The sequence below is a fragment of the Cryptotermes secundus genome, unplaced genomic scaffold (assembly GCF_002891405.2).
Source record: "Cryptotermes secundus unplaced genomic scaffold, Csec_1.0 scaffold1920, whole genome shotgun sequence".
In the NCBI taxonomy this organism is placed as follows: domain Eukaryota; kingdom Metazoa; phylum Arthropoda; class Insecta; order Blattodea; family Kalotermitidae; genus Cryptotermes; species Cryptotermes secundus.
Genome location: NW_019733349.1, coordinates 382,494 through 392,882, shown reverse-complemented (window position 1 = coordinate 392,882; position 10,389 = coordinate 382,494). Strand labels below are relative to the sequence as shown.

Below are 10,389 nucleotides of genomic sequence, written 5' to 3'. Positions count from 1 at the left end.
AAATTCAATTCAATTCAATATATATATATATATTGTAACATGTTTTGCTACGGAAGACGCCGTTCAGATTGTTAATTGGTTTATTTAACAACCTACAAGTCTTGGCTACAATTAATTATAACACTGTTATGGGTTTACACACTTTACAAACCCTACACACAAATCTCTTCACACTGTCGTCAGTAGTCTACACGTATTTACAGTATGATACGGGAGCTATACCAGTGTCACTGTATTACACACTCCCAATTCTCTTGTGAGTCAAGCATCTGCTTCTCACACTATCACTTCTAACCACGTTCCGGTATTCTTCTTTCCGTTGCAACTGAACTCCGCGGCTGTTCCATCTGCCCTGTGTCACTCCTACTCACACACTACTAACTACTACTAACTAATAAGAGCTAAAGGATCCTGACGATGGAGAATAGATNTGTATAGGATACATAAGAACCCTCCTTACCTTTTAATTTTTTTCCCATTTTTTCCCCCTTTTTTACCTCCATTTTACTTACCTGAGGACGGTAGCAGATCCAGCTTCCGAAACGTCGTGATTCAACTGACTGGGACGATGGATACAGTCCAGAATTTTAGTTTTAATACTACTAACTAACTGACCCTGAATAGTGTTCGCTGCTCCTTATTTAGCCTCGGGACGGACAAGACAGAAAATAGTAACGTGATAGGTACTGCTGTTGCCTGACGCCGCATTTGCTGATAGCCTAGCAACGCTGTCGGGAGTTGTTTACTGTTGCATAGCAACCGCGGCACCCCTTGGTGACGTCACCACGGAAGGGGGCGGGGTGTTGACTGGCCTATTACCATAGCAACGGCAATGCTCCGAAGGTGTTGCGTCACTGTTGGTGGGGGAGGGGGTGTCCTGCATAGCACAAATACGTCACACTATATATAAAAATAGAGGAATAAATTGAGACTCTTAGTTGGATGCTACAGACTTCTTAAAAAAAACTTCCCGTGATTTTAGTCTGAAAGCGAACTATACTGACTGAGTGACTGCTGCTGGTCAGCAAAGTTCACAACATAAAATATTATCCTAAATATTTTTACATCTTGGTATCATTTTACTTGTTTGGTTTTGAAGTTGATGGAAAAGAAGATGCAGTTGCTCTGGCAGGTACTAGAGAATAAACAGACAGCACAGAAGTATCATATTAAGTTAACTGCTGAGATGGGAGAGGTTGCATGCAGTATGGAGTATCTGCAGAGTGAACAGGAAGCTCGGCTAAAGGTTAGCACATAATATTCATATGCCAATTTTATGATGCATATTTCTTCCTGTTACAAATGTCTTTAATTAATTTTCTGATCGAACACATTTTCTTACTTTTCACTAACCTGTGTATATATTTACTTCTACTTCTCTGATTCCTACACCACTTCTTCTGTGGCAAATAATACATGTCCTTCAAATCTTAACTCTAGAAGCAGTAACTGAAACGGTTTCTGAATGTGTAAGCACCAGTAGCTTGTTAACTGAGTAAACCACTGTGAATTCTGAGAAAGAAGTTGCTTGAACCTTTCAAACTGCAGCTGAAGGTGGGGGACACATAACACTGTCTAAAACAGCTGTCAATTTTTGAGGGGGGGAGTACTGTGTCCTATTTTATTGAGAAAGAATCTACCTTTATAAGAACTTATGCTACTACATCTAGGGTTATATAATTAAAAGAAGTTTAGTTATTTAAATTAATTGGTACATGCCAATGATTATGTTTTCATAGCAAAGTGAAAGAAAGGACCAAGACATTGACAAAAGTTAAACACATTTTAATGGATGAGGTTCATTATATCACACCAACATCATCTGAAATTAACTCATCTCAGACAGATCATAAGTCTATACAGGCTCTTTTGCACTCTGCTGAGAGTGACTGCCAGTCTGCAGAATCCCAAGCTAACTTAAATCAAGCCCTCACAACTCCTCAGTGTGTTCAGCATCATGCCCAAGACCTTACACCAATACTGTCAAGGAGAAACTTTGAGGTAATTTTGTAATTTCCCAGTATACAGTAGGAAAATGAATGCATTACTGATAACTAAACTTTTGTATAAACAGTACAGAATTTTACTTTTCTGTTGGTTCATTGATACATAAAACCTTTTTTGTATTGGTGAATAAAGAGGTGGCATGGGTTTTGCTGGACTTAACTCACATGCCTACCAAACCTGAATTTTGAAGCCATGCAACTAACTCTCAAAATGAAAAACTAACATTTTACCACATATAGAAACTTGGTCATTATTCTGGCTACACCTTATGATAAGTTAATTCTCATTATCAACTTAAGAGTTTCCTCATTTCTGAAAACCTGTTGTATGGTATAGGAAAATAGCCCCTCTCCACTTATAGTAAGTTATAATCAAACAGAAGCACTACTATATAAGTTTTGAGGTTTTCACGGCGATGACTATGAAGAAAGTCGTCTTCTGGGTTTTGGCACCGTGTATTGTTCGTTTTGGCTGATGTTTCGGAGGAACGTCAGCCAAAACGAAGAATACACGGCACCAAAACCCAGAAGACGACTTCCTTCAGAAGCACTACTATACAGTAGAACTTGGTTATAACGTCATCAAAGGGACCTAAAAATAGTGTCATTATAAATGAATGTCGTTGTAACCGAAATGGGCACTTCCACAGTAGCCTTATGTTAGTCACGTAAAAATCTACCAAAAACCGAGTTAAAATGTTGCATTTTTTAGTGAAATACGTAGTTAAGTACAGACTAACGTAACATTAACGTGGAATTGCCCAAATGTGTAATATCAAAGACATATTACAGCGCTTTTCACTGACAATACACACAATATTTCACAAATCACTTTAACTTTCTCTTCAATGCTTAAAACTTTCCTTTTCATTGCCATGTTTTCGCTACTGCACTTCTCTGGGTTTAGGCAGGAACACTATAGGGTAAGTAGACAATGTGAGGTCCTGTTAGACGAGATTCTAGGAAAGGAATGCAGTTAACAACCTGCCGCGTCCTCTTGCACTATTCACGCAGTCCCACCCCACACCCTTGTTTTCGCATAAAACCCACGCTCCTCTTGCAGCCCGCGGTCGTATTCTTCCAGGACAGTCACGTCAGCAAGTAGAGAAAGTGAGGGTGGGCAGACACATCGAACTTTCCCACGATATCAGAGAAATTCAGGAATGAAAATGACGTTACATACGAGGTTGATGCATTTGTGCATGTCGTACTAAGCAAGGTATAAAAACAGTTGCTTTATGAGGAATTGGTTCGTACCATTGAATATTTGACGCAATAGACAAGGTGTCGCAGAAACCGATGTTGCTATAACCAAGTTTTACTGTATTTAACATGTGAAGCACGCATCTCTTGCTTCTTCTGAGCACACTGCTACACTCTGCTCAAAAACCATGAAGATGCTACTTAAGTCTATGTGCCTTCTATAGAGTGAGCAACTTAATTTGCTTCTTTTATGTTTATAGGCTGTTGTGGTGCATGAGGCTCAAAATGGCGTGGAAATGTTGAAGAAACCCTTGCCATTAGCATCATTCTCAAGAAGGAAAAGGTCCGTTACATCTCCAATCATTTCATCAGAAGATGAGAACAGTACCAGTGCCATGGCTTAAAATTAAAATTGTAAAATATTCTCAGGAAGGACTGCTTGAAGCATTGAAGATATTAATATCGTGTTTGCTACAGATGTGAATATGGTAACTTGTCTGAAATATGTAAGATTTGAGGCTTTCACGGCGTGACTATGAAGAAAGCAGTCTTCTGGGATTTGGCACTGTGTATATGTGGTGTTAACCGACGTTAACCGACCACATATACACGGTGCCAAATCCCAGAAGACTGCTTTCTTCATTGTCTGAAATATGTTTTTAACAGATCCCCCAAACAGGAATCTTTAGGTCTGAAATTGTTCAGTTTAAATGTCCATTTTTCAGACCAGTCATATACCCCAACAGTAGTGTTGTTCCAGTTCCTTTATATGCAATTTAACACTACCTTTCAACATCTTCAGTTACAATGGGGGGGAGTGAACATTGCAACGTAAATGAAAATTTGTGTTGCAGCGTTCATTATTTTTGTAATTCTAGCAGTCATCAATTTATTCTTATAACTACTTTTATTCATTGTTCTATTTGAAGTGCTTTTTTGTTTATTGAATTATTTTAAGATTATGTGTACCAGTATTGTCATCTTACAGTCATAACTGTCACAAGTGTAAAATTTCACCATCTTCTGCAAATAAATTTTTGATTTTTCAGATATCCCTTGCCCAGAATTGCATAATAATTTTATTTCAGTCCACATTTGTATAACGGTGAAATATATGAAGCTGTTCTTCCGCTCGAAAATTTTAAACATAATGAGTCCCAAATATACAACATCCCTGTCAACCACAACTTTTTGTTTTTCCAATATTGATGTCTTATTGAAACATTATCATGCTATATAATCAGGTGTTTTCTAGATAATGAATAATACCGGTGAAGACTCCCTTCGTAGTAGGCTAGCCAGCCCTAGTGTGAAGCTCTCATTGCAGCGAGCTAGCCAGCATAGTGTGCTTCCTTGTAGCAGCTGCTGCTGCAGTGATTTCTGGATACAAACGTAGCCATGACTGATGACAGTGTGTCAGTTGTCCACATCTTTATACTTTTGCCACTAGGCATGCTAACCAATGGGCGTTGGAACTGCTATGGTGAACGCTGATCAGGTAGCGCTTGTGTGGCTGTAGAGACAGCCTGGTTGCACGCTGCAGTGTATAAATATCACCTCTTGCTACACTGTGGGACTGTGGCTTGCTATATAATGTAACCGAACCATTGAAATCCTTCCCCCCTCTTTTTATTTCAGTAGTTTATAAAGTAGAATTGTAAGAATTACTAAGAAACAGGTTAAGACACAGTCAGAACAAGCAGATAGACCGAACTTGCGAGGACAAGGACATCTGTTAGTTCTTGCGTCCAAGCATCTGGGGTTGCTTCGAAAAGGGCAGAAATGATACTTCATGGAACCCCCATTGAGTTTCTTTAGAAATTGAGAAGTTGACTTAGAACGGCAAGCCCCTTTGAGAATTCGAGACGTGACAGTCGCAACCTGTCATAAGTCAAAAGTGGGGGTGCCAGGAGTTCATTAGCGACCCTCATAAGTCGCACAGCTGTCAATTTCGCCGTTTGGAATTTTAGGCCGAAACTACTTCTAAAACAATCGGTCATTGGCCGGAACCAAAAATTAAGCCAACTCCTCTTATTTGAATCCACCTATCCGAGAATTTAGGAGGAGGAGAGAGGAGGCGGATACAATTCAGTTAGGACCTCTGGCTCGGCAGAGAGTCCAGTTGAAGATTAAGAGTCTGCTACAAAACTTGGAACTTGGCGGAGTTAAAACCCGCGAATATACTTGCGGGTTAAACTAAGTAATTTGGGCAAGTGCAACACCGGCTGCTTGGAAGCCGAGACTAGGCCTGATAGTGTAGATTTTGACTCCGAGTGACTGTGAGAAACAATAAAGTGTTCCAGTGGCAAAGTGCATTGTGTTGGTCAGAAGTGCTTCACCCTCACTTGTCCAAGCCTGACCCTTAGCCGACCTGAGGAGAGAACCCATCACCAGCTTCCACCCCACTCACGCCTTCCCTCCTTTAAAATGAATCGCAAACAGCACCTAGCTGTTTGCTGGTGCCCATAATATCAGGTTCTATGCTGAAATCCCAACCCCTGTAATCAGCAACGGAAGGAGGAAGCGGTGGAGCCTGGTCAAGCCGGAACCAGCCACGCCCTAACAACTTCAACGGAGGCAGCACCAGGTAGGGCAGTCAAAGTGACAAGTGGCGACCACCTTGTGGGCAAGAAGAGACCTAAAGAAAGGGTGGGCGGTTAAAGAAAGTTACCTAAATTCGAATTTTCGAAGAGTTTGACCAAGCTTATCGGGTCCTTTTGTTCACAATGTAAATTCAGAGTTTTGGTGGAAGGAAAAATGTCCACGCCAAGAGAAATGCAAGCAGGGGTACCACAAGGTTCTGTTTTGTCCCCAACTCTGTTTAACTTGTATATAAATAATGCCCCCTAAACACATGGTGTTCATCTAGCCCTCTTTACAGATGGCATCTGTCTGTATGCAAGAGATTGTAAAGAGGGGTTTATTGTCAGAAAACTCCAGCGCAGTCTCAGCTCAATGGAGACCTGGTGTGAGTGCTGGAATATAAAAATTAATGAAGATAAGACTCGGGGGATCTACTTCTCTCATAGTTGTTGACTGCCTGAGTCTTGTCTTATGCTAAATGAACAAAATATTCCATTTGTAAATAGTGCAAAATATCTCATAATCCTTGGTAAGAAAGTTACATTGAGATTGCACACGGAAATGATCGAAGATGACGATGACATACGTGTATAACATGTTCGCAATTTCAATCAAAATTGTGACTCCAATACAGGCAAAGCACATTTCACAACAGTGCTGTTGTCCCTGTGTGCAACTTCTTTATGGTGTGCTAAATTAGTTGCACACAGTGCTGTTTAAAAGTTCTCCTTGTGTGCAACTAATTTAGCACACCGTAAAAAGTATAGGGAAGTGGATGTATACATCCACATTTTCTTCACCCCTCAGCTGCTTTATCTTTGAGGAAAGAGCCCCCAGAATCAGTCTGGCCAACGTGGAGAGGAGAAAAATCTTGCCCCTACCAGGACCTGAACTCCAACCCCTCAGCTGTCCAATACATAGCCAGTCACTACACTGACTGCGCTATCCCAACTCACACAGAAGTGTTAATTTCTTTGAAAGAACGCTTCCACACTAATTTTGCTTTCTACATTATTTAGATAGGTACTGGCATTAACTGTAGCATTTGTGATTCAGTTTTTGTCTGAACAATATCTGAGGAAAGTAACATCATATAAGGGACATGGTATCAGGCTCTTACTTCTATGATGAATGAAATTTTCTTGTGTACAAAAGTGGGAAAACTGAATCTCATAATATATTCTACCTTTGAATTAGTTCTGAAGCATTAATCAAGATAAAATTGAAAGTACTATCTTCCTATAAACTGGGCTATAAATAATGTTGCAATTTCAGCAGTATGAGATCCAATTTTGCTGATGAATGTTCTAAAACTTTAGTTGCTAAAGCTTTTTAAGATATACAAAATTTTTTAATGATTTGATTTTGGATTAGCTTCATTATAATGCAAAAACTATTATCCACATTTAATTTACAAAAGCACACATTCTTCATTATGAAGAGACTTAAAAATTGTCTTGTTCTATACCTTAAGCAGTTCAATTAGCCAGTGAAGTGAATTATAAAATGAGGCTGATGCATAATATGAAATAGAATGCTGTATTTTAAAATTATGGGCAAACAGGGAAGTTATTCTTGAAGACTACAATGTTTATGCTCTTCACATAAAATGCTTATTCTGACTTCAGTTATGTAAATGCAGCTGATTCAAGCAGGTGTAAGATTATAGTCTGGGGTCCATAAACACATTAATTCTATTTGGATTAAGGAAGAATTGCCTGATTAGTGGAAGGAGTCTATTATTGCACCAGTTTACAAGGCAGATAAAACTGGCTGTAGTAACTCTCAAGGGATGGCTGCGCCATAGCTCAAGTGGTTAGTTGCTGGCTTCCCACCATGGTGGCCCGGGTTTGATCCCAGGTCTTGTCAAGTGGGATTTGTGGTGGACAAAGTGGCGCTGGGGCAGGTTTTCTCAGAGTACTTCGGTTTCCCCTGCCAATCACCCTCACCGATCATCTGGGGCTGGTACATTAGGCCAGAAGTGGCCACAGTACAAGGGACTTAATAGATGAAATTATTATCAACAATAATTTCATCTATTAAGTGTGGGTTTCGATGTAACAAATCAACTACTGATCAGATCTTTTGCATTCATCAGATACTGTGAAAAAATGGAGTACAAGGAAAGGGTCTGGTGAGAGCTCTTGTGAACACGGTAATGAACCTTCGCGTTCAATAAAATGTTGTGAAACTCTACAGCAGCTGAGCAACTGGCGGCTTCTGAAGAAGAGTTCAGATCCTGGGAATTAGTTTGTTATGTAAATGCGTTTATATCCTACAACAAGCTGCACACTGTAGGATGCATCCAATCGCTGAATCCTCTTGTACACATCAAAATCTGCAAATCGTGAACCACTTCAAAAGACATGAACTCATTTCATTGACAAATGGATAGATATGCTCTGCTTCGGATGAAATTAACCTACAATCATCACATGAATTTGTCTTAAAAATACAAATATATGACAAACACTGTAGGGTATTAAAACCGTGTCATTAATTGGGAGCCATTGTAATACCTTCCAAATAATACAGAATAACAGCCAACTTACTCGTTCAATCTAATTACTCTACAACTAAAAAAACCACATTACAACATTCAGTCTACAAAAAAAAAAATCAGTGTTCATAATCATCAAGATATCACATCATACAGGCAGAAAAACAACAGCGGTGGCAACCGGTCGTAACGGTCGTAACTATCGAATCGATCAATATGGACTAAGATTCCCCTTGGTTTCCTACAAGTGTACCTTTTCTTTGTCGTGTGAAGACGAAAGGCAGTCAGATTATACTGAAATTTATATCACAACTAATTTAAATAGTAAAGATTAAATACATAGTTCTACCTTCATACTTTGTACTGGCACACTATTTTCTAATCTTTTAAAAGTGAGGTTAACGATTTTCATGCACTGATCACGCGTTCATCGAATCCAACTATGAAATGCTGAGTAGGTTGTCTTTCTTGCTGAGCTCGCGGCACGTTGCGTCTGCGCAATGTAAACGTTGTTCAAAGTCGTCAAAGTCTTGTTTGTGACTGTGACCATTATGTGAAGTTGATCGTGGAAGTGAGTTTGCTTTGTATATATGTTGTGTACAAAAGATATAATTTTTTAACGTATATCTGTGATAATCTGCAATTATATTCTACCACCAAGTAAGCCTGCTGTTTTGTATAATTTTAACAATATTTCAAATAGTGCATGCGGTACCTAAAATTCATTAACCAATGGAAAGTCAAGGTCAAAGTCATGCGCGGCTTTGTGCATACGTTTTCGCGGGTTTTCATGAAGTTCGTCAAGCGCCAAGATGGTGAGAAGAGAAGCTTTGAAAGAACAGTTTTCGTTGCTTGGTGTTAATAACGTTTCTGAAGAAGTGATAGACAAATGTGAGTTGGTCATTATAAAATAATTTTTAGTGTCCATAACAGTATGTGATAAAAATTTTCTATAGTAATAGAACTTGAACAATGTTAAGAATGTTAGCGCTTTGTCAGTAATAGCAAAGTATAAAAAAAACAGTTCAGTAGCAGCGTTTAAAATTATTGAACTGCAGATTACGTGTGTTTATATATATATATGTACGTGTAGTAATTTAATTCATACAGATCTATTAATATCTATTAATGTGTAGGGTGTGATGCATTGTTCGTGAGGAAACACGTTTTTAAATGTTGCGTTTGTGGGTTTGAATTTTCTGGAAAAAAAAAAAAAGACAGCATGTTTGTATGACGTAACATGTACCGGTATTGGGAAGATTATCTTCTATGACAGCCCTGAGAGATTTAACCATTTTTTTCCAGTTCGTATGATAATATTATATAAAGGCATTACCCCAACAACTTGCTATCTTTAGTGTGTTTGCAGTATAGGTTTAGAAATATCAGGCCGCACCGTCATTTTAGTCCGGAAGTTTAACCCCAGTTCTGGATTTCCGTATTGGTAATACATTTAAATTAATACTGAATTTATATATAACCATACATAATATATTTGTAATGACAAACACTGCATGGATTTAAAATTCTTTATAGAAGCAGTGGAATTTTGGTCAGTAACGTACACAACCTTCAAATTTCCCTGTTTTAGAAAAATTATAAGTGCCTAAATTATAGAATAATTGTTTTAACACTGTCCAGTATGATTCATTTTGTAGATATTTATCGTCTTTACGTGTTTCGGTTACCTGATCAGCTTCAGAAGGCATAAGATCAACATGTTCAGGAACTACTATTACAAAGTTTGTAATACATACTTAGAAGTGCCTCAAAACACAGCAGAAAGGAAACAGCTAGACATCACAAGGACACAGAACCATAACAAGTTAAAAAGATGGAGCATCACTGCAAGGACCTGTGAAGACTCCAAATAATACCCCAACTTTCTGTTTGAACAGAAGAGGCACAAGGACACAAACCATATTGGTTCAAGATCTTAAATATTAGACATTAATAGGATTTTAATCCAAATAGTTATAAATAAATTTTATGATGATGAATATTTTGGTGATTTTATGATAATTGGTGTATTGATAAATGATAATGAAGAAGAGGAGAATAGTGTTCAAGGTTCTGTGATAATATTTCATTTCATTT

At 38.5% G+C, this 10,389-nt stretch overlaps 2 protein-coding genes across 7 annotated transcripts in view; both read left to right on the top strand.

The window, feature by feature from the left end:
• LOC111868137 (kinesin-like protein KIF23) overlaps positions 1–3,762 on the top strand; it is a 27,793-nt gene extending 24,031 nt beyond the window's left edge. For 3 of the 4 annotated variants that reach the window (XM_023858549.2, XM_023858547.2, XM_023858548.2), the window contains exons 12-13: positions 1,100–1,246; positions 3,470–3,762. In XM_023858549.2, coding sequence (XP_023714317.1) covers positions 1,100–1,246; positions 3,470–3,613 — 291 coding nt within the window. In that variant the 3' untranslated portion in view covers positions 3,614–3,762. The remainder of the gene's footprint in view (positions 1–1,099; positions 1,247–3,469) is intronic. The other variant, XM_023858550.2, reaches the window with a different exon arrangement.
• A 4,896-nt stretch (positions 3,763–8,658) lies between these two features.
• LOC111868136 (DNA polymerase alpha subunit B) overlaps positions 8,659–10,389 on the top strand; it is a 37,614-nt gene continuing 35,883 nt past the window's right edge. The window contains exon 1 of one of the 3 annotated variants that reach the window (XM_023858546.2): positions 8,659–9,183. In XM_023858546.2, coding sequence (XP_023714314.1) covers positions 9,105–9,183 — 79 coding nt within the window. In that variant the 5' untranslated portion in view covers positions 8,659–9,104. The remainder of the gene's footprint in view (positions 9,184–10,389) is intronic. The other 2 variants (XM_023858543.2, XM_023858545.2) reach the window with 2 other exon arrangements.